At 41.3% G+C, this 24,410-nt stretch overlaps 1 protein-coding gene and 1 long non-coding RNA gene across 2 annotated transcripts in view; one reads left to right on the forward strand and one right to left on the reverse strand.

The window, feature by feature from the left end:
• LOC105733382 (uncharacterized) overlaps positions 1-1,402 on the reverse strand; it is a 50,663-nt gene extending 49,261 nt beyond the window's left edge. The window contains exon 1 of the long non-coding RNA XR_001111262.3: positions 1,223-1,402. This is a non-coding gene — a long non-coding RNA (uncharacterized LOC105733382). The remainder of the gene's footprint in view (positions 1-1,222) is intronic.
• A 106-nt stretch (positions 1,403-1,508) lies between these two features.
• The window catches only part of TRMO (tRNA methyltransferase O), a 28,803-nt gene continuing 5,901 nt past the window's right edge, over positions 1,509-24,410 (forward strand). Inside the window, exons 1-5 of the mRNA XM_064379707.1 lie at positions 1,509-1,633; positions 7,690-7,864; positions 10,961-11,118; positions 14,022-14,687; positions 19,758-24,223. Coding sequence (XP_064235777.1) covers positions 1,558-1,633; positions 7,690-7,864; positions 10,961-11,118; positions 14,022-14,687; positions 19,758-20,017 — 1,335 coding nt within the window. The 5' untranslated portion in view covers positions 1,509-1,557 and the 3' untranslated portion in view covers positions 20,018-24,223. The remainder of the gene's footprint in view (positions 1,634-7,689; positions 7,865-10,960; positions 11,119-14,021; positions 14,688-19,757; positions 24,224-24,410) is intronic.

Genomic DNA, 24,410 nt, shown 5'->3' on the forward strand with positions numbered 1-24,410 from the left:
AGCTTTGCATATCAGCACTTATCACACTTGGTAATTACATATTTTTGTGTGTAATTATCAACGTCTACCATGACCTCCAGTAGAGCGAGTATCTCTCTTCAAATCTAGTCTTTCCACAAATTAAGCGGGACTATCATTTTCAGCACCACCACCATCTAGTGGCAAGTGCAGTAATTCTGGCTCAGTTTTACAACATACGTATATCTCCAACGGTTCGCAAACTTGTTTCTTCAGCTACCCAGAACTGTTCCTCCAAAAAAAAAAAAAAAGAAGAAGAATGGCAGCCTTTTCTAAGTTGTTATACAAAAAAAACCTGCCAAAAGACACTATATGAATTTGATCAATTTTATTTTATTTTTTAAACCACAATCTTTAATCCTTTGGCTCCTACTGCTCGTTATTTTCTACTAGAAATCAACAACAAATGGACGGAATAGAAACATCTTTTCATGTTCGTTAGGATTTTCAATCTGTGAACTCATATGCTTTTGAATATTTTATATTGCAGATAACATAATGTTAACAGGTAAAAAGATAAAAGATTAAAAAATTTCTCCCAGATTAAAAAGTACAGAGAAACTTGCTATAGGTGAGACAGCATTACAAGTGGGTAAAAGATAGGCTATCATTGAAAGGACAACTGGTCAACTGGTCATTACATGAGATTAAAAATGATTCTTGTTAGCTCTTAGCTTCTCAGAGCTGTCTAGAAACGACAATAATCCTCTCAATGTACATGGCACGTTGACTCTTATAATTTCATTCTCACTTCAGTTCTGGTAAGGTGTGGAGCACAAGAAACAGTCCCCACTCCTTAACCCTTAGCACATAGTAGGGCTCCTTTATAACATCCACCACAATTGAAATAAGATTTATCTGGGGTTCATTACTGACAAAGCATATGGAAAAACTGGAGCATAAAAAGGATAATCACATGTGTTTTCCCATCACCCAAGGAGAATTTCTTTCTTTCTTTCTTTTTTTTTAGAGAAGGGGTCTCACTCTGACACCCAGCCTGGAGTGCAGTGGCGCGATCACGGTTCACTGCAGCCTCGAACTCCTGGGCTTAAGCGATCCTCCCGCCTCAGTCTCTTGGGTAGCTGGAACCACAGGTGCCCGAGAATTCTTAACATTTCTTAAGGTCCAGTCCTTCCGCTCTGTGATAATTACATATACACATCCTTTAAAAATTAGGGTCATACTGGACGTGTAGGTTGCTTACTAATGTTTAGAGAAAGGCATAGTTGCGCGTAGTTCTTCATCGATGTGTGCTCCCTCTCAGAAAGCGCGGGAACCAGAGCCGTTGCCTGGAAGGGCCGGCAACTGCAGCAGCTTTGCGTAAGATAAACGATATCGTGGTCCCGGAGGGGAACACGCCTAGGATACAGGTTCAACGGTTCTTGTAGACCTCCCAGCATCCCGCAGCGCCACACTGCGCAGGCGCACTCTCCAGGGCCGGCGGCACGCCGCCGGCGAGGCTACTACGCTTGCGTCAGGTATGGAAAGCGGAAGCGGAAGGCTGGACGCGTCGGCTGGGCACCTCAGCAACCAGTAGCTATGCGCGGCTTGGAGAAGCCAGGGCCTCGGCCTACAGTGAACTTGTGCGGGTGCGTGAAGCCGGCTCTGGAGACAGGTAACTTCCAAGAGACTGGCGGTGCCGCACTCTGGAGAGGCTTAGCTCCAGGCAGCTGACTTCATTGCCAAGAGGGGCGTGAAATGCAAGATCTAGAACTGACCTGGGTCATTCTCATTGTTACGACGAAGGCACAGGTCACGTGCTGCGGCGATCACGTGATATGCCTAGACGCGCGGCATGACGTCATCTGGCTTGTTCTGCTTTGGTACAAGATTTGTCTGCCTAGTCTTGGCTCAGTAGTTGAAGCAGCCACTTGAAGCTAGCAGTCTTTACTTTAGGGGGTTCTCCGTGCCATAGAGAATGGGAAGTGGTGTTAGGCGGGTTAGAAATTAGTAAATGCCATAGGAGAGAGGCATCCTGCCCTGTAAGAATGAGGAGAGAGAAGGGGAAAAGTTTGGGGGGGAGAAAATAGTTTTAAATTGGGCCTAGAATTTGTTTTTTCTTTACTCACACGTCTTCGTGGAGGAATATATTAGCTTTAGAAACTAGAAAGCAGTGTAAGAAAATTAAAACAGCCTGCCAGAGAAAGCCATTGTCAGTATCTCGGTGTCTACCTTCCATTCTTGTTTTTTTTGCATGCACACTTGGAAAGTGAGGTACTATGCGACCCCACTGTTTAGTAACTCTAAAAGAATTTTAAAAAGATCTTAACGGGACAATTCATGTTAATTTTAACACTTTGTTTTATTATTAATTTTTATAGAGGCAAACTGTTTTATTATTAATTTTTGTAGAGGTAAGCTCTCACCATGTTGCCCAGGCTGGTCTCAAACTCTTGAGCTTAAGCAGTCCCCCTGCCTCAGCCTCCCTAAGTTTTGGGATTACAGGCGTGAGCCACTGCAACTGACCTAACGCTTTGTTTTAGAGATGTGCTCTAATTTATGTAACCAGCTTCTTGTTACTGAACATTTAGGTTATTGCCAGTTTGCATTATTCTAAAAGAAAGCTCTTGAAGGCGAAATCTTTGTGTGCATTCTAAAGTTTGAACTTCGTTAAATTTCCTGGAAGTGCTATTACCTGGTGAAATGTGCTAAAAAAAAAAAATTGTTGTACACTGCCAGATTACAAGTCTAATATTTTGACAGGAAGGAAAACGCAGAAGCCAGGGCTCAGAAGTCCACAGTATAGGTTTGGGGAGCTAGAAAATCTAAAGCTTTGGATAGAACAGGGAGGTAGGAACCTTTGGATTCTGATTGTGAAGAACCTTGAAGACCAGGCTAAGAAATACAAAGTCTGTTAACATGGAACATGTAGAGTTTGAAGAGTTAGCGTAACACAAGAAACTCTAGGAGTGTTGAGGATTGGTCTAGAGTATTTTGAGAAGAGAAAGAACTTGGAGTGGGGAGAGAAAGCATAACAAGGGCAACTTAATAGTCCAGGCAGAAATTTTTAGAGCAAGACGTGTAGACAAGCCTTGTATACAAAACCCCTCACATTGATTACTTGCTGGCTTTTTACTTATTACCGTTAACACAGTTGTAATGTTTAGAAGAGGAAAAAGCCTGAGCAGGGACTTTAAAAAGCACTTCTTGCTGGATGCCTTCATTTTACTGGATGTTTACATATTTTATTAGTACTCTTACAGCTTTCCAAAGTAGATATTATTATCCTTGTTTTACAGATGAGAAAACGGATTCAGAGAGATAAGCTGGCTTTGTCCATGGTCAAACAGCTAGTGTAGTGGCCCTGTGTTGTTTTTATCCTTTCTCTATTCTGAAACCGGTCCTAATTCTCCCTTGCTCCTTTGAGGAACCACTTCTCTTCATTTCCATGAGGTTCTTGTGCTGGTATTTGGCATACCTGTGCTTGTCTTTATCCCTGCAAAGGCACCTAGCTAGAATGGTTGATTTACTTGTCCTTCTCTGTCTGGAAACCCTTGAGGATGAGAACCGGTTATTTGTACCCCAGGCCCTTAGCAAGTGCTACCATTTGGTAGTACTGTTTACTGTTTGGTAGGTGTTTACTGTTCTTTTGGGTTTTTGTTGTTGTTTTGAGATAGTCAAGAGGAAGAAGACCAGAATTCCCCCTGGCAAATGGTCTCAGGTCTCTGCTTCAAACAGCATTTATGTTTCATAGCATTATCCCCAGGAGGGCACAGAGAATACATAAATATGTCCCAGAAGAGTTTACACATACTAAGATATGGATATTTGATATTTTGAAAGTGGTCCCAAACATTTTAGAGTAGCAGAGTTAGAGGAACTCTTACAAAGTAGCTCTTGAGTATACTTTCGATTCATTGCTAATGCAGTTCATTGTCTTGCTTGTGTTCTTAAGGAGATGCACAAAGAGGATAGAAATAAATCTAATTGGCAGCCACTTATATTTGTCATATCATTTGTGTAATCTGTGAAAAACAGGTATAGACTGATTCAGTGGAGTGATAAATCAGCCATAATATAAATTCCTAGGTCCCAAATCAAAGAGTCAAGGGCATCTTTGATCATGTTACTGCTGACAGGACATTTCCCATGATATTGAAGCATGGTGTGAGATTCTCCCCAACCATTAATTCCACTGTAGTAAGAGTTCTTGGTTTGTATATTTTGTCTAAACTTAGCACAATGAGGGTCTGGCAATTGTAGACACTTGGAAAATAGTATTTCTTTTTTCTCTTTTCTTATACTGCTCTTTGTGGAGCAGGGCAAACTCATAGGCAGTGTACCCAGAGTAGTAGCCAGAAAATGTTTCTTGAACAAATGAAAACAAGACAGGGATTTTGTGGTTAGGTTATGAGTCTTTTTTGGACATTTATCTTCCAGACATATAGAAGATACACCAGGTCATTTGGCATCAGTTTTTTCATTTTTAAGATGTTTACTGTATCTGTTCCTTAGACGCATGGATGAGAATCAAAAAGAAAAAAAAAATGCCTGTAAACATACTTCAACAAAAATTAAAGTTGTGAAAAACATACAGAATATGCATGGATCTTAGACTCATCATATTGAGAGAGAAAAAGCAAGTCTGAGAAGACAACAGTTTGATACCAGTGTTTATAGATCTTAAGACAAAAATCAATGAAATACTGTTTAGGCATGCATGTACATGTAATAAAATCATATTTAAAAAGGAAGTGAATTATAAAGACCAAATTCAGGCTTCTGTTTATCTCAGAGGGAAAAGAAGGGTGTGAGATAAAACCTAAAAAGACACAGGCCGAGCACGGTGGCTCATGCCTGTAATCCCAGCACTTTGGGAGGCCGAGGCGGGTGGATCACAAGGTCAAGAGATCGAGACCATCCTGGTCAAAATGCTGAAACCCCATCTCTACTAAAAATACAAAAAATTAGCTGGGCATGGTGGCGCATGCCTGTAATCCCAGCTACTCAGGAGGCTGAGGCAGGAGAATTGCCTGAACCCAGGAGGCGGAGGTTGCGGTGAGCCAAGATCGCGCCATTGCACTTCAGCCTGGGTAACAAGAGTGAAACTCCGTCTCAAAAAAAAACAAAAAACAAAAACACCTAAAAAGACACAAGTTGGACTGGGCGTGGTGGCTCATGCCTGTAATCCCAGCACTTTGGGAGTCCGAGGTGGGCGGATTACGAGGTCAGGAATTCAAGACCAGCCTGACTAACATGGTGAAACCCCATCTCTACTAAAAATACAAAAATTAGCTGGACTTGGTGACGCATCCCTGTAATCCCAGCTACTCAGGAGGCTGAGGCAGGAGAATCGCCTGAACATAGAAGGCAGAGGTTGTGGTGAGCCGAGATCGTGCCACTGCACTCCAGCCTGGGAAACAGAGCAAGACTCCATCCCAAAAAAAAAAAAAAAGACACAAGTTGTTGGTAATGCTCTAGTTTTTGGGGTGGATGGTGGGTACATGGGGTTTCATTATAGTATGCTGTATAACTTGTATGTTGCATATAATACTTATATGTGTCAAATAATATAGCTTCTAGAAGTGAAAAGTAATGAAAGAATACTTGAGGGACAGCCACATACCTATAGTCTTACAGCTTATGCTGGTAGGGTAGATTTAAAGAAGCAGGAAATAAAATAAAAGTCTAAAATGTCTTTATATTATCTCTCAGAATTGATAATGCTCTCATGAAATGTGAAAATAAGAAAGTTATCTATAAATTCAAAGTGGTAGTCATGGAGACCTTAGACTTTAAATTTGTATTAATGGTGTCTGGCCTTTTTTTTTCTTTTGAAATATGTTATTACTCTAAAAAAATTGTGTGTGTGTGTGTTTTTTTTTTTTTTTGTATGTTTTTTTTGAGATGGAGTCTTGCTCACCTAGGCTGGAGTGCAGTGGCACGATCTCTGCTCACTGCAACCTCTGCCTCCCAGGGTCAGGCAATTCTCTTACTTCAGTTTCCTGAGTAGCTGGGACTCCAGGTGTGCACCACCAGGCCTCGCTAAGTTTTTTTAAAATTTTTGTACTTTTAGTAGACATGGGGTTTCATCATGTTGGCCAGTCTGGTCTTGAACTCCTGACCTCAGGTGACCTGCCACCTTAGCTTCCCAAAGTGCTGAGATTACAGGCGTGAGCCACTGTGCCTGGCCTAATTTGTGTGTGTGTGTGTGTGTGTGTTTAATTTTTTTTTTTAAAGATGGGGTTTCACCATGTTGGTCAGGCTGGTCTTGAACTCCCGACCTCTGGTGATCTGCCCGCCTTGGCCTCCAAAGTGCTTGGATTATAGGCATGAGCCACCATGCCTGGCCTAATTTGTGGTTATTGAAAAAATTTCAAATATTATAGAAATTGCAAAGTTAATATAAAGGTAATTTAAAAATCTCACTACCCAGATTAACAGCTGTTTAAAAAAACTGGTGAATGTTGGCCTGGTGTGGTGGCTTACACTTGTAATACCAGCACTTTGGGATGCCAAGGTAAGCAGATTGCTTGAGGTCAGGAGTTTGAGACCAGCCTGCCCAACAAGGTGAAACATCTTCTATGCAAAAAATTAGCCAGGCATGGTGGCGCGCACCTATAAATCCCAGCTACTTGGGAGACTGAGGCACGAGAGTTGCTTCAGCCTGGGAGACAGAGATTGCATTGAGCCAAGATCGTATGCCACTGCACTCCAGTGTGGGCAACAGAGCGAGACTCTGTCTCAAAAAAGAAAAAAAAACTGATACGTATCTTTCCAGATAGCTTTCCAGACATAGCTTGTACATGTTTAAATAGGTAAATATATAACAAATTCCCATAAGTGGGATTATGTTATACATATTATTTTACTTTTTTGATTTCCATATTAATTTGTTTAGACTAACATAATCTTTTCTTCCATGCACCATCAATTTTTTGAGTACCTACTCCCTTGCAGGCAATATACTAGACATTGAGAATGCAGCAATGAACAAGACAGAAAAACTCCTGCCCACATGGAGCTTACATTCTAGAGGGGCAGCAGGCTAGTGGACCAAGGCTAATTTGAAATCTACCCTGCCTCTAGATATTTTAGCACTATGAGCTTATAAGCTCCCTTTATTTCTTAAATTAGTTTGTTTCATATGTTCTGTTGCTTTCAATTGAAGAGTTCCTTACTTACGTACAACCAGTGTTTCTCATTCACTATTCTCTGCCTTTTTTTGTTGTTGTTAATTTTTAGCACACTCTAGAGGATTCTATGGTGGGACCATTCTCAGCCTTTTATTTCATACTCCAGCCAATCAAAATAGCTTGTTCCCTGCGTATACTATGACATTTCTCATTTGCTTTTGTATACACTGTCTCCTCTGTTAGAAATACCCTCATAGCTCTGGCCAGAGTCACATAACTTAGTTTTGGTAGCATAGAATTTTAATTATGGTCATAGTATGTATTATGAAAATGGCTCCTTCCTTTTATTCTTTCTTTCTTGGACTATTATTCTTTCTAGTATATCTAAAGGGATATTACTATGTACGTAATGATGTATGTGTATGTAACGATGAGAATACTTAGATGTTTTCATGAATACTATAAAAAATCATTTTATAGTTGTACAACACCAAGATTTTAAAACTATGAAACCAATGCATTAGAGAAAACATGTTGTCTTACAATTTGATTTGACATTTTGACTAATAATTTCTTACCTAATTTTCTCCTGTAGGGAATATTTTAACTGAGCCAATTGGCTACTTGGAATCCTGTTTCTCAGCCAAGAATGGTACTCCAAGACAGCCGTCCGTTTGTAGCTATTCTCGAGCCTGTTTGAGGATTAGAAAGAGCATCTTTAATAATCCTGAACATTCCCTGATGGGCCTAGAACAGTTTTCTCATGTTTGGTAAGTTGTTTTATAGTTAGATGTAGGACTTGGGGCCAGAACTTGCCCTTGAATAAAGTATTCCAGTTGAAGGCAAGCTTGGAGTCTGCCATCCAGACCACTCTCATCTTTTTGTTTTGTTTTTGAGACGGGTCTCACTCTGTCACCCAGGTTTTTTTTTTTTTTAAATAAGATTTATGTATATCTGCATTTTATTACTTTTTAAACCAAAACAAGATTCAGATATTTTGATAATTAAATTCAGATGTCTTTGTTACTTTACCAATTTTTAGTTATATAAAAACCATAGATGTAATTTACATATCTTTTTTTTTTATTGTATTTTAGGTTTTGGGGTACATGTGAAGAACATGCAAAATTGTTGCATAGGTATACACGTGGCAGTGTGATTTGCTGCCTTCCTCCCCTTCACCTATATCTGGCATTCCTCCCCATGCTATCTCTCCCCACCTTCCCACCTGCTGCTGTCCCTCCCCTATTTCCCCCCAACAGACCCCAGTGTGTGATGCTCCCCTCCGTGTGTCCATGTGTTCTCATTGTTCAGCACCTGCCTATGAGTGAGAACATGCGGTGTTTGATTTTCTGTTCTTGTGTCAGTTTGCTGAGAATGATGGTACCTGGAAAACCAACTCATCGTTTTTGATGGCTGCATAATATTCCATGGTGTGTATGTGCCACATTTTCCCTGTCCAGTCTATCATTGATGTGTCACCCAGGTTTTAGTGCAGTATCAGTACACTGCAACCTTTGCCTCCCAGCCTCAGGGTATCCTCCCACCTCATCTTCCCGAGTAGCTGGGACCGCAGATATATGCCACCATGCCTGGCTAATTCTTTTTTGTATTTTTGGTAGAGATGAGGTTTTACCATGTTGCCCAGGCTGGAATTTTCATCTTTTGCATGGAATTTTTTTTTTCTTTGACAAGTGCAATAGTGAGAAGGGAAAAATAGTAAGTTCAATCTGTAACTGACTGTGAACATAATCAGTTGAGATAACTCACTACCTTCAGACGAGCCTGTTCTATGGAATTTTGTCCTGTATTTGTGTATATGATGGTCTGTGTCATTTAAACATCCTCAGGGAAGCTTGGGATCCACTGAGGTGGCATGTTCTGTTTGAAGTTGGTTCTTATTGTGATGAGCACCTGCTGAGTGGGAATGATAGACCTCCTTGATTCTGCCCCTGGGTCATTATTCTATCCTCTAGACCAGGGGTTAGTAAAGTGGCCCATTTTTGTAAGTTAGTTTTATGGGAACACAGTCACGCCCATTTGTTTCTGTATTGTTTGTGGCTGCTTTTGTGCTGCAGCAGTGGAGTTGAATAGTCTCTCCAGTGACTGGTTGGCCTGCTTATCCTAAAATACTACTCTCTGACTTTTTACAGAAAAAATGTGCAGATCCTGCTCTAGACTCACACAGAATTAAGTCTACTACTAAAAGACAAGACACTGTAGAAATCTGGATACCTTATGTGTTACCTATATTAGGGCCTGTGTTATACTAGCATTATTTGTTGTCATTTCAAATTCCGTCTGTGTTCAGTCTGAATCGGTCTATTTTTATTGGTAGAGAACTGAAAATTAAGTGTTTATTCTGAAATAGTTTATTTTTCATGTTAGTTTGGGGCAAGAGTATATTAGAAAGAAAATGTGTGTTCTCACCTAGTTTGTATTGTGATCCTGATTGAATTAAAAGTTAAAGACATCGATGATGGAAAAAATGGGTTCAGAAGTATATGAAGAGATTTATCCTTATCCCTCCCATTTTTTTCCCCCTCTCCCAACCCCAGTCAGTCATCAGAGGTTATTACTGTTAACAGCATGGTGTAGATCCTGCCAGACCTTTTAATGTTTTCTTTTTCAAATATACATAGAAACAAATATATACATACAGAGTAGGTATTTATTTTTAAAAAAGTATACTTCACTTAACAGGCTATACCATGGAGAGCTTTCATGGCAGTAGATTTACCTTTTTTTTTTGCTTTATTAGCTGTCTATTATTACAAAATTACAAAATATAGATGTACCATGCACACTCTTGTTAATGGAGAGCTATGTTATTATAATAATACCATGACAGACCTTCCCTTAGACACATTTTTGGCCACTTGTGCATTTATATGGACAGGATATCAGAAGTGGATTTGCTGGGCTAGAAGTTAAGCATATTTAGAATTTTGGAGAACTACTTCGAAATTATCCTCTAAAATTAACCAATGTATACTTCAATAATATATTCAAATGACCTTTTTCCTACACCTTTCCCAACACAATATGTTAGCAGTTTTTTACATTTTTGCCTGATGGTGAAAAAGAGTATTTTTGTTTTTTAGTTTAATTTCTAAATTTAGAAATTTCTAAGTATAGGTAAAGCTTAACATCTTTTCTTATGGTGCTTAGCTACTTGCCATTTTTTTGTGAATTACCTGTTCATATATTCATGTTCTTTACATAGTGTCCTATTAGTAATTTGTAGGAACAATTTACATACTGCAGATATTAACCCATTGTCCATTATGTATGTAGCAAACGTTTTCTCTTAGGCTGACATTTTGTAATACATAAATGTAATGGTTTCATGAGTTCAAATCTGTTAGTTTTTCTTCATGGCTTCTTGGTTTTGTATCTTATTTAGGAAGGTCTGGTAATGCCAAATGAAAAAAAAAGGATGGTCTGATCAAGTTATTTAACATTTCTGAACTTCAATTTCCTCATCCCAAAAATGGCGGATAAATTATATTACTTAAGATTGTTAAAAAGATTGCATGAAACAAGTATAAAAATGTTTTACCATACTACCTGGCAAACAGCAGACACTTAGTAAATTTTGTTTATTGGATACTTGACAAAGGTCTCTTAAGTTCCTATTGTATACCAGTTGTTGTGTTAGGTGAAAAGCATGTGGAGATGAGATTCTGTCTTCCTTTATGGAAGGGGGATGGTGTTATTTTCTTCCTACCAGATTACAATTTAATACTATTTAAAAGATGATTTCTGTTAATTTGTGGGAGATTGCATTTTTTTCCCCATCAGATCATCGTGATAAAATAACTTGTGCTCTTTTCTTATTCCATGGTTTGGTTTGTTTTCAATAGGATTTTATTTGTTTTTCACAAGAATGGTCATTTGAGCTGTAAGGCAAAAGTGCAGCCTCCTAGGCTGAACGGTACGAAGACTGGAGTTTTTTCCACAAGGAGCCCTCATCGCCCCAATGCAATAGGACTGACTCTGGCCAAGCTGGAAAAGGTAGAAGGTAACCATTTCATTTCTACTTTTACCTTTTTCCTTACCCAGAAAAGTCTTTTAAAATAAACACAGCATTCACCACTGGCTGTTTTTTCAGGTGAGTACCAATGATTTTAACTCCTGAGAACCACAAGACATTGAAGAAAATACAGTGATTGAAAGAATGTCAGCATTGAAAAATGTTGAAATAAACTCTCATAGGATGCTTAGAATTTGTTTATATTATTACATATATCCCAAACGAGTAAATTATTTAGAAGTAACACAAAGATTTCATAATCATTAAATTAGTAACCAAAGTTTCTCTTGACTTGGAATGCAATAAATACAAAATGATTTAAAATAATTTTTCAGTTTAACACAGAATAACTCATTGTACATGCACATATGAAAAACACATAGACTGCTGGTATTCCTTCCTTGTAGTCGTGGGGAAATAGACATCATGGCTGCAGTGCACATGTCAACTGTACAATGTGGCAGGAGTCTGGGATGAATCACACTACAAGAACAAACATTGGTCAGATTATAGAAGTTTTCAACTAACTAGTTTTAACTGTATGTTCGTATATAACCTAGTTGCACATTGATGGAAAGCATTCCATTCTTGAATCACTCTGACCTAATAGATGCATTTGTTAGAGAGGCAGAAGATGAAATGGCAGGTAAACTAGGAGTCAGGAGACCATTCCAGGCTTCAGCCTACTGGTTGTGAAGTGGGCAAAGGAGAAGGACCTGCTTCCTCTGTGATTCAATAGGCTATTTTGAGACTCTTCTAAGATAAAAGTTCTAAAACTACTTTCCAGGCTATTGGGCACTAGGTAGATGAGAGCAGTTATTCTGCTTGTTCTTTCCCAGAACTTGAACTCCCTCACTGGATTGTACTCAACTAGGCCTTAGGTAGTTGTCCCAGAAAAGGTACCTGATCCACCTTGAATTTTATCAATTTGTAATGGCTAACCAATTTGGATAGCAAGTACTAGAATATTTTATGATGATTCATGTAACTCACACATATTTTCTAGCACTGAATATGTGCCAGGCATTGTCCTAGGTGCTGGAGCTATAGTGGTAAACAAATCAGATAAAAATAAAAATCCCTGCCCTCAAGAACTTAATGTTTCAATGGGGGATGTTAAGTCAGAAAGGTTAAAAGGCAAACACAGTAGCACTGTAGACATTACTATATAAGCTTTATGGTACCTAGTGTTTGTGCAGTGCTTTACAGTTAGTGTTCACATACCTTATCTCCCAGTGGCTTTGTGGCTTTGATAAAGTAGCAATCCCCATCTCAGAGATGAGGAAACTGGGGCTCCTTAATGTTAGATAATCTGTCTAATAGCATCCAGCCAGGTGATCGTCTGACTCTAAATCTCTTGAACTCTTGCTTATGCTACAGTGCCTTTCTTTTTCCTACAGATATTGTTAGGCATAATTCATCATCTAGCAAATCCAGAATCATCTTTCCAGGGCTCCAGGTTCATTCATAATAAACATGTTTCAGAAATCAGGGTCCTGTATTAGTTACAATTTTCTTAAATGGAGACGGAATCAAATGTGACTGCATGCAGGTTTTCTGTTCTCATTTGGCTTATTTTCCGAGAGTCAGGTTAGTAGATGACTATTTATAGCAGGACCTGGACAGCGTCTGTCCAATGGGATGACTAGAGTCTTGTTTTTAGTATTGATAATGCTGACTTACGTGCTACTTAATCGTTTGAGTCTTCATGGATGTATTAGATTTCTGTTGTTACAGAAATAACAACAGAAATCTAATACATCCATGTGGTAACAAATTACCACAAAATCATCAGTTTAAACAACACACATTTATCATGTGTTTGAAACATTATTATGTACCTGTGGGTCAGAAGGACAGGCACAGCTTAATTCGGTCATCTGCCTAGGGTCTCACTAGATTGCAGTTAAGTTGTCAACTGAGATGAGTTCTTATCTGGAGGCTTGACCATGGAAGCATCTGCTTCAAGGGTACCCAGACTGTTGGCCACATTGATTTCCTTGCCATTGTAGGACTGGAGACCTCAGATTCTTGCTGGTTGTTGGCTGGAGGCTGCCCTCAGCTCCTAAAGGCCGTTTGCAGTTTCTCGCTACGTGGGCTTCCAGCATGCCTGCCTACTTCAGCAAACCCTCAAGGAGAGTCCCTCAAGTCAGTCTTCCAGTCAGCAGCAGTGCTCATGAAAAGCATAGTCACTGGAGGGACATCACACCTCTTTTGCCATATTCTATTGGTCAGAAGCCAGTCACACTCAAGGGGAGGGATTATATAAGGGCATGAACTTCAGGAGTTAAGGGGTCACAGGGCCACCTTTGGATCTGTTTGCCACAGTAGAAACCCTCATTGGTCCCACAGAGATATGTTGAGGACTACTATGTCTCTGGAACAGAAGCAGTAGTGAAACCCTCAGTAGAAACCCTCATTGGTCCCACAGAGATATATTGAGGACTACTATGTCTCTGGAACAGAAGCACCAGTGATACAAAGATTAGTTGGCCCCAGCCTGTGTTAAGGGGCCTGCTTGCTGTCTAGGGACAAAGACTCTAAGCAGGTCACTGCCTGACCATGGGGAAAGGGCTCTAGCAGAGGTTTGTGCACAGGCTTTTCTATGGGGACTATAGGAATGAATGCTTTTGTCTGAAGCAGCCAGAAAGGCTTTGTAAAAGATGTGTACTTTGAGGGCCTCAAAGAGTAAATAGGCGTTTGATAGGTAGAGAAGAGGATGGGCTTCCAGGTAGAAAGAAGGATGTGTGTTGGTACCAGGTCTATGTGGGAGAATGAATTGTGAGTAAACGCAGTGAGGCATAAGCAGACAGTGTTAGAGGATTCTGGGGTATGATTGTATTCTCTAAGTGTTTGCACTGTTCTTCATTTTTCACGTTTTTATGTTATAGGTGGAGCTATATACCTTTCTGGAATTGACATGATACATGGCACACCCATACTAGACATCAAGCCCTACATAGCTGAGTATGACTCACCACAAAATGTGATGGAGCCTTTAGCAGATTTTAATTTACAGAATAACCAACATAAACTAAAAACTGTGTTCCAGTCTGACAGCAAGACTGACAGCTGTGACCAGCGACAGCTCTCAGGGTGTGATGAGCCACAATCCCACCATGGCACTAAGGAGAAACCTAAATGTCCTGAAGACAGAACTTCAGAAGAAAACTGCCTGACACACAGTGACACAGCACAAAGTCAGCAAGCATTCCCTAGGCACAGGGAGATCACAGCTGATTTTGGTTTGGAATCAAGAAGTAATCAGAGTTCCAGCGTGGCAGAAGAGCAAATTGGCCCATATTGCCTGGAGAAGAGCTTTTTAGAGGAAGGTACAGATAAGAAGCTAGAAAGAGTGGACGGAGCAGCAGTCATGCAAGGAAGCGGGGTGGAGACACAGCCCAGGGCCCCTCACTACCCTGCTGGAAGGGCTGATGGAGCTCCCCACAGCGTGGTTCCTGCCTGGGTGAGAGAGGCCCCTGTGGCCACTTTAAAAGTGCGGTTTACTCCTCATGCCGAGATGGACCTTGTGCATCTCAGTTCACAAGGTGAACCAGGTATGTTCAGTTTCTTCATTCTGAATGAGAGATGAACTTTTACTCTGAGATTTAGCCAAGTTTGGTATTTCTGAGGTCAGTTATATGGAGTGTTTTTCAGTATGACTGTTTTTTAGGAAACAGGTATAAAATAATATTTTTGCAGCACCACCATATGATAACTTTTGTTGGACAGCTGTGTGGTCAGCACAGTTAGTTCCAGGCTGTCAGTAAAGCATTGGCAGAGGCTGGCTACTGCCTCACAATGTGGCCCATGACTTTCAGCCCCTTGTCTACTTGTTACAGTAGTTCTTAGAGTCTTCAAATATCATTCAGAAGCTAAATTGTGCTTGTTCTATACTTAAGTACATAAAGTTTTCTCATTTGTTTTGCTGTCTGACTGCAGAAATGTTACATTATATTCTGACAGTCAGGTAGCCCATAGCTCAGCCTCTGGCACAGAGGACTTCAGGAGCACAGGAATTGCCCCAACAAAGTCCCACTGCTAGAGGCATACACTTTCTTGCAGAAGAGAGGCCAGAGGGCTCTTATGTGGAGGCTGCTTACTTTAACACATGGTTCTTAACAAATGTTATCTGGTTTCCCTAGCCCACAGCAGATCCCAAGCAGCAGCCTAGAATGAAGGAAGGGGCTGTTAATATGTGGATACAGTGATACCAGTAAAAAGTAACTAGTTGCAGGCCGGGCCTGGTGGCTCACTCATATAATCCCAGCAATTTGGGAGGCCGAGGTGGGTGCATCACTTGAGGCCAAGAGTTCGAGACCAGCCTGGCCGATATGAGGAAACTCTATCTCTATTAAAAATACAAAAAATTAGCCAGGTGTGGTGGCAGGAGCCTATAATCCCAGCTACTCGAGAGGCTGAGGCAGGAGAATCGCTTGAACCTGAGAGGCAGAGGTTATAGTGAGCCAAGATGGTGCCACTGCACTCCAGCCTGGGTGACAGAGTGAGACTCCATCAAGAAGAAGCTGCTAGTTGCCAAGGAGATGTCAGATTGCAAAAAGCTGTTCTTTGTGTTACAACTCAGTAAAAAGCCAGTATAGCCATGTAAACAGGGAAGTTCATTTATTCATTCTACAGCTGTTTACTGAGCTTCATCTAGGTACCAGACATTGGACTAGGTTCTTGGAATACATCACTGAACAAAACAGATTTTAAAAACCTCTGCTCTCATGCAGCTTGTATTCTAATGGGGAGGAGAGAGACAAACTAAAAGCATGATAAGCAATCAAGTTATTATACCAAACATGTTCAACATTATATAATATTAGAAAGTGATAAGAGTTTTGGAAAAATTTAAAAGAGAATACAGCAGGATTGGGGTGTTACTATTTTTATTTTTATTTTTATTTTTTATTTTTTATTTTTTTGAGACTGAGTTTCACTCTCGTTGCCCAGGCTGGAGTGCAATGGCACAATCTCGGCTCACCGCAACCTCCACCTCCTGGGTTCAGGCAATTCTCCTGCCTCAGCCTCCTGAGTAGCTGGAATTACAGGCGCGTGCCACCATGCCTAGCTAATTTTTTGTATTTTTAGTAGAGACGGGGTTTCACCATGTTGACCAGGATGGTCTCGATCTCTTGACCTTGTGATCCACCCGCCTCAGCCTCCCAAAGTGCTGGGATTACAGGCGTGAGCCACTGCGTCCGGCTACTATTTTTATTTTTGAGACAGGGTCTCACTCTGTCACTGAGGCTGGAGTGCAGTGGCAAGAACATGGCTTACTGCAGCCTCAACCTCCTGGGCTCAAGCAATCCTCCCACCTCAGTCTTCTGAGTAGCTGGGACTATAGGGGTGCACCACCACACCTGGCTAATACTTTGATTTTTTTATAGAGATGGGGCCTCATTTTGTTGCCCAGGCTTGTCTTGAACTCTTGGGCTCAGGGGATCCTCTGTCTCAGCCTCCCAAAGTGCAGGGATTACAGGTGTGAGCCACTGCACCTAGCCTGTTGCAATTTTAAATAGGTGGTCCCAATGGGCCTCATTGAGAAGACACATATGAGCAAAGGTCAAAGAGGTGAAGACATGAGCCAGCCTGTCCACCAAAAGGACATGCTGGCCTGAGGGACAGCCAGTGCACAGCCTCAGAGTGGAGGGTTTGTGGCATGTTTGAGGTCACGTGGCCAGAGTGGACTGAGGAGAGCTGAGTGGAAGGATATGAGGTCAAAAAGGTGCTAGAAAAGGGACAAGGTCACCTAAGAGTTTTATAAGCCATTGTATGATCTTGAGTTTTGCTCGAGAGGAGTGAAAGGCAGAGGAACTTGATGTCTCTATCCCCAGAGAGCAGGAGACCATCTCTGGGTTCAGATCACTACTTGGGTGATTTCTGGGTTGTCACACCTCAATGACATGCACAGGCAAGCTGGAATTCCTTATTGAGACAATGAAGACTTTCATTCCATATCCAGAAAATAAAGGCTTACACAACACTAGATTTTCCCCTGCTTTACCAGCAGGGAGAGAATGAAGAGGCTATTGGGGTATTTGGCTTTGATACTCCAACCTGAAGGAAGTTCTTCTGGTGGGAAAAAGAAGTCTAAAAGTTGGTGCTAGAGGCACATGACATCTGACTCAGATTTCCCCATTTCTTCCTGTCAGAGCCTCAGCCAGCCCATACTGTTGCCTTTTGCAAAGGAAAAGCCACCCCTTCCTCTGGAGGGAGGCAGCCACCTGCCAGGGCCCAAGCACTGGTTTTAGCCCCAACATGCCAACTTCAGCAGGGTGCCATATGCAGGGCACCCCCTGCACCTCTGGGTGCAGCAGTCTTATGGTCACAAGTGGCGATGTCACTTGAGGGTTGTGCTTCTCATTCGTTCTTAAGCCTTTATTTATTTATTTTATTATTATTATTTTTTGAGACAAAGTCTCCCTCTGTAGCCCAGACTGGAGTGCAGTGGTGCGATCTCAGCTCACTGCAGCCTCTGCCTCCCGGGTTCAAGTGATTCTCCTGCCTCGGCCTCCCGAGTAGCTGGGACTACAGGCATGTTCCACCACACCCAGCTAATTTTTGTATTTTTAGTAGAAACATGGTTTCACAGTGTTAGCCAGGATGGTCTCGATCTCCTGACCTTGTGATCCACCCGCCTTGGCCTCCCAAAGTGCTGGGATTACAAACGTGAGCTACTGTGCCCGCCTGAGTCTTTACTTTTAAACAAAGCTTTTGATTTTAAAATTGATCTCTTTATTTTAAAAAGTTCTGTTAATGGAGATTATATCATCACTGTATACAGTTGATGGGAGGAGGATGATCGGTTGTAAAAGGATTTTGTGGTGGAACAAAACAGTCCTGCCTCCTAGACACTTTATGTTTACACTTACCTCTTGTCCCATGGTTATTGTTGAATGCAACCTACTATGGAAGGTTCTGTTTTTCTAACTGCAGTGCAGTATGTGTCAGGTGTTTGAAATATGCCTTATTGATTTAAAAAATGGTTAAAATGAGAAATTAGGCAGTGTAACTAGAAAACAGGAACTGATCGATCACAAACAGCAAAATGCAGAGCCGTTGCAGAAATAAGAAATGACTTCAGGAAGTTCTGAGTCTAGAAGAGGGTAAAGGTGTTGAAATGGGAGGAAGTTTGGTGCTGGAGTAAAGGTCTGGGCAGAGTGCTGTGGGCATTCTGAGAGGAGAATCCTGACTTGGGTCGGGGAGGGTGTGTGGGAGGAAACGGTGCTTGAGCTTCGCTTGGCAGGATGAGTAGGCAGGGAATTGGGGGAAGGCACCCATGCCCGATGAACAGCCAAGCAGAGACTGGAGCCTCTACCAGAAATACTGTCACTGGAGAGTGTGATGAGCTCCTCATTTTTGAGTGGCCTTTGGAGCCATTTTCTATGAGCCATGCAGTAAAGGAAACTTATTGCCATATAGTTGATTTTTTTGTTTGTTTGAGATAGAGTCTTGCTCTGTTGCCCAGGCTGGAGTGCAGTGGCGCGATCTTGGCTCACTGCAACCTCCGCCTCCCATGTTCAAGTGATTTTCCTGCTTCAGCCTACTGAGTAGCTCGGATTTCAGGTGTGTGCTACCACGCCTGACTAATTTTTTTTTTTTTTTTTTTTTTTTTTTTGTATTTTTAGTAGAGACGGGGTTTCACCATGTTGGTCAGGCTGGTCTTGAACTCCTGACCTCGTGATCTGCCTGCCTCAGCTTCCCAAAGTACTGGGATTACAGGTGTGAGCCACCGTGCCCAGCCCATATAATTGATTTTTGACTAAAAATTGTACTTCATGGCTTTATTTACCCAACTTGCTTATTAGATATAGGCCATAGTGATTTTTGGCTGCTTGTAGAAATCAAATCCACTCCAAAGGGATAAATATCCACTGCCACCACAGATGGTATTTTGAGTCGGGGCAGTGTTTTTAAAGTCTATACCTTCCTGGAAGGGGCTGGCCTTCGTCTGGATGTGTGTGATGTTGAAAAACTAGGTTGCAGTTACTTTTTAAATTTATGTTTTCTACATACTGTATTTTAAAAAATTAAAATACATTAAAAATCCTACAAACATAGGAAGTTTTGCTGTTCCTTAGGGACACGGATGTGAGAGAGTCCTAAAACAAAAGGACGTTACTGGTAACTGTGAAGCTGTGACATCAGCTTTCTGGTGCAGGCTCTCTTGCCTATAGCTGGTGTTCTGAGTGTGTGTGGGTTCTCTTTCTTGTGTTTTCTGAGGGTGCTGGGACTGTCATCAATTTCCTTGTCTCTGTTCTGAGAAGAAAATGACAAGGAATGAAAGTCTACATTGAGTATAGAAAAGTGACATTTTGGATGTCAGGAAAGTGTCATTTTGGTTGACAGAAAATGGAAGCTCACCTCTTGTAATTAGGAGAGTAAGGAAAAATGGTACCATGATTTTTCTGTTCAGTAGAACGAAAGTTTAGGGGTGTACAAGTTAAGCCTAATGACAGTAAAGACCTCTTAAAGGTGACAGTCTCTGTAATGATCAAATCGATTTCCAAACCCTGTCCATGTTAAGTGATCTTTAAGGAACCAACCAAATTCCATACTGAAGTTTGTTGTTGTGAAATTTGACCTGCATGATACTGCTCATTGTGTTCTTTTCATTGCAGATGTTGGTCAGGCATCATTTAAATATTTTCAGTCAGCCGGGGAAGCAAAGTGTGCCATCGAGGCTGTGCTGTCAGCGGACCCTCGGTCTGTGTACCGCCGGAAGCTTTGCCAGGACCGCCTTTTCTACTTTACCGTAGACATAGCGCATGTCACTTGCTGGTTTGGTGATGGCTTTGCAGAGGTTCTGAGGATCAAGCCAGCTTCTGAGCCTGTTTATATGACTGAGCCTGTGGGGTCCTTGGTGTCTCTAGGGTCTTAAGGAGCCTCTGTCATGTCTTTAAGATAGCATCATTGATCTTTGGTTGTGGCTTTTGGATTTTCTAAAGAAGCTAATGTACTGAGAAGCAACACTTTGTGATCTCACTGCTTTCATTGATTTGGCCTGTTCAAAATGTTTATTTGAAAAATGCATACTTTAATAAACTTAACTAAGAGATAGAAAATACAGAGAAATCACCGAATGCTTTTTGATCTGTCAATATTAAAGAATCCAAAGGTGATGCTGTCTTGAAAATTTCTGAAAGAAGCTCTTCTTGGTGCATTTGATAAAATTAGACAAAGGTCATTCCAGCAGAAACTTTGAAGTTGCGGGGATCTGTTCAACAATTCATATTGGTTTTCCTGTCTGCCTGGAAAAGCCTGACCTTTCTATTTTATTCCAAATCCAACCTATATCTTAGGAAACTAACAAATCAAAAACAAGTAGTTAAGAGATAGTTTTCGAGATTAAACTTCTGTATTTCAGAGACTTTGTGACATACACACATATGTATATGTATGCATATTTAATACTGATTCTAAAATAGAGACTCTCTGAGATTTCTTTGGCTGTCTTTGTATCAGAAAAGGAAACCACCCCCAGAAGTTCAAGAAAATAATTACTGTTTTTTAATATACTCACTCTGTGACTATTTATTGAGAACCTACTATGGATTAGGTTTTGGTGATAAAATGAGATGAACAAGATGTAGTTCTTGTTGCAAGTCATGGTTAGTGGAAGAAGTAAGACATAAACAAATTACTGTATTGCAGTATGAGAAATACAATAATTATATGTGGTTCCTCTGTAGTACCACATAGGAAGCAGTTGTAAGAATGTATTGCCTATAGGTGATTTTAATGATGTGATCCCAGATAACTGAGGATTTATGATCAACATAACCAAATTAGACACCTGTCAACATGATACATACTTTCCTAATCATGATTGTAAATCTTAATAGCTGATTGAAATGAGCTGATTGGAATAGTCTTGAATAGTTTTGAAATGAGCCCTACTGCCTGTGGATACTTGCGCAGAGTCATTCATGGCTGATGACACTGTACTTCTAAACCAAACTGGTTTGTAGTTGCCTTTAATGTTACTTAGAACTTCTTGGGGAAGTATCTTTAATTTGATTTTTGATTTTTTTTTAAAAGATGAGGGTCTCTTGTGCCCAGACTAGAATGCAGTGGCCTGATCATAGCTCACTGCAGCCTTAACCTCCCAGGCTCAAGGGATCCTCCCACCTCAGCCTCCTGAGTAGCTGAGTCTACAGGCTCATGCCATCAGCTCCACTATTTTAAAAATTTTTTGTAGAGACAAGGGTCTTGCCTTGTTACCCAGGCTGGTCTTGAACTCCTGGCATCAAGCAACCCTCCTTCTTCAGCCTCCCAAAGTGCTGGGATTACAGGCATGAGCCACTGTGCCTGGGCTAATTTGATTTTTTTTTTAAAGCTTTTGATTTTGAAATCATCATAAGTTCACAGGAAATTGCAAAAATAGTAGAAGTGCCATTTACCCTTCACCCAGCTTTTCATTTAACTTCTTCCAGTGGTTCCATCTTACATAACTATAGTAAATGCTAAAGATAGGAAATTGACACTGGTACAGCCTATGCTTTAGTTTGATTTTGTTCTCTTTTCTTTTGAAAAGTTGTTTTGAAGCTAAATCAGGGCTTGAAACACAAAATGTTGTTTAATATGTTAACAATGACTCTGGGGGATGGTAACCAACCACCAGCCTGATAACAAGAGGACTGTTAAGTTGTTTGGGGTTTTATTATACAGCCTCAGGATTTTAGAGCTAAGAAGGATTTTAGGCCAGGTGTGGTGGCTCATGCCTGTAATCAGCACTTTGGGAGGCCGAGGCAGGTGGATCATTTGAGGTCAGGGGTTCGTGATCAGCCTGGACAACATGGTGAAACCCCGCTTCTACTTAAAATACAAAAGTCAGCTGGATGGTAATGGCGTGCACCTGTAATCCCTACTCTGGAGGCTGAGGCAGGAGAATTGCTTGAACCCGGGAGGCAGAGGTTGCAGTGAGCTGAGATCCTGCCACTGCACTTCAATCTGGTGACAGAGTGAGACCCTGTCTCAAAAAAATAAAAGGTGTTAAATATAATCTGGCTCAGTCTTCTTCCAGTTCCTGAGTCTCTTCAATGTTCCCAGTATTTGGCCTCTCCAGGCCCTGCCTGAACACCCTCAGAGATGAGGTATTCACCCCTGACCTGTGCAGCTTATTCTTTGTGGGCAATGCTCATTATTAAAAGGTTCTTTCTGAACGTGAGCTCCACTCTGTCCACTAGTGATGCCACACGGTGAGGCTGGTTGACCTCCCAAGTTATCCTGTCAGGCCACCCCTTGGTCTTCCCTAGGCTGAGCACCCCCGTTTTCTTCAGCTGTTTCTTATTATGTGATCTGAAGCCTCTTCCAACCCCTAGTCCTTCTTGAGTCCCCATATGAGCATTTGTCTCTGTGGGTGCAAATTTAAGTGTCCTTTGTGAGGAAATGTACATCTCTAGTTGGTGAACTTCCATCCCTTAGAGAGAGAAATAGAAGCACAGATTTAAAACAAGCTGTTTCTTTATGTCTTGGAAACTTTATTTATCCATCCGAGCTTTTTTTTTTTTAAAAGCCTTCGAGAGCAGGCCACCATCCAAGCTTATTTCCACTAATCTAGAGAATTAAATATACCTGATTTGTAGCACAAAATAAATAAAAGGTAAAAGTTCTCTCCAACCTTCCGTCAAGTGGTTTAAAAACTGTCATTGATTTTATGTCCGAAATCGAAGTTGTTTTGGTGCATGCGTGCATACACACGCACGCACACAGATACACACTAATCCTAAAAATGAGATGGAGATGAGCTGCAAGAAAACTCAAAAGTGCCATAAGTATAACTATCAAAAATAGTGTTACAGCTTTAGAGTCCTTTTGTGTTCTGTTTGTATCAAAATCACGTTTAGGAGGTTCTTTATAGGTGGGAGGGGAATACATCAAGAGGAAGAGGTTGCTTGATTCTCGGTCCCTTAGATTATGAAGACTCTCTGGCCAGAGTTTTAGAAAAGGGATTATATCAACAAGTAAACTTATGGTTTCAGGACTGCCTTAGAAACTTTTTCAAAAGAAGAAAGGAAAGTTCTCTACTAGGCATTAATGGCACCCACCTTAATTTTTAGCCTTTGCCTTTTGGTTCCTGTAGGTGGAGCCCTGGATAACAGGATTTCCCCCCTTCGACACGGGCTTGGAGGAAAACTCCAGGAGTTCAAGCTGTTTAGGTAATTTTGGCGTTTGGCCCACCTGCCCCTGCTTTGAAGAACAGTAACTTGTACAAGCAATACTGACTGATGCTTGTCAGTCACATGTGAGAAGAGATTAGAAAGATGAGTGGCATGTATTGATTTTTTTAAAACTGTAAGCTTGGCTTCAGGGGTGGGATTGATTATGTGGATCTGTGCACAACCAGGTACATTCGTTAGCTAAACCCATGAACACACACGGACAAGGCACTGACTGTGCTTCTGTGTTTGTGACTTTTTTTCTTGGAAAGAAGAAAATGAAGTTGACGTGAATCCATCTCTTATTGGTAGAGTTTTTAAAATGCTGCGGTCCCAGAGAAAGCAGAAGATTCAATAAAAGTGAAAGTCTGCATCACTGAATTTTTATCATGTCCTTGTAACTGGGCTATGCACGTTTTGTTCATTGGTTAGAGGTTAAGTAATGTGCTCAAACTGGTCAGCTGTTCAGCCGCACAGCTAGGATTCCAACCCACCAGCCTGGCCCAAGTCCGCTTTCTTCTCAGCCTGGCTCTACTGCCTTCCTCAGTACAGAAGTGGGTGCTTAGCAAACTGTGCTGGTTTAGTGGAAGGGCAGCAGTTCCATATGCTTCAATATAGGACACTTTGGGAGAGTGAAATCATGGAAATCCAACCACTCGTGAAGAATGCACAGAGGATTGAATAGGGGCAGAAACGCCCATTTCCACAGGATCTGCATGGACCCTCCTGGGAAGCAGGATGGGAAATGTGAACAGCACCGGGCTTGGCCTCAGAACTTCAAGCACTTGCTGCCCTGCCATGGGCTAGCTCATGACCTCAAGGCAAGCCGCTGCACCCTGCCTCCAGCTCTGTGACCTTACAGAGTTGTTGCAAGGATAATGCTTGGGAAAGTGTCTTCGGAACTCTTCAATAGCCTGTAAACCTAGGTAATGTTTTTATTGTGTTTCTCTTCATTGATAGCCTTTCTCTACCACTCTGTTCTGGCTTACCTAGCTAGATAAGCCGAGTTCAAGGGGACCTAAGGGGTCCCTAAAATTCAATGGATGGATGGTTTGTTTTTGGTTTTGGTTTTTGGTTTTTGAGGCAGTCTTGCTCTCTTGCCCAGGCTGGAGT

Source organism: Aotus nancymaae, unplaced genomic scaffold (assembly GCF_030222135.1).
Source record: "Aotus nancymaae isolate 86718 unplaced genomic scaffold, 86718_ANA_hifiasm-v0.15.2.pri h1tg000003l, whole genome shotgun sequence".
Taxonomy (NCBI): Eukaryota; Metazoa; Chordata; class Mammalia; order Primates; family Aotidae; genus Aotus; species Aotus nancymaae.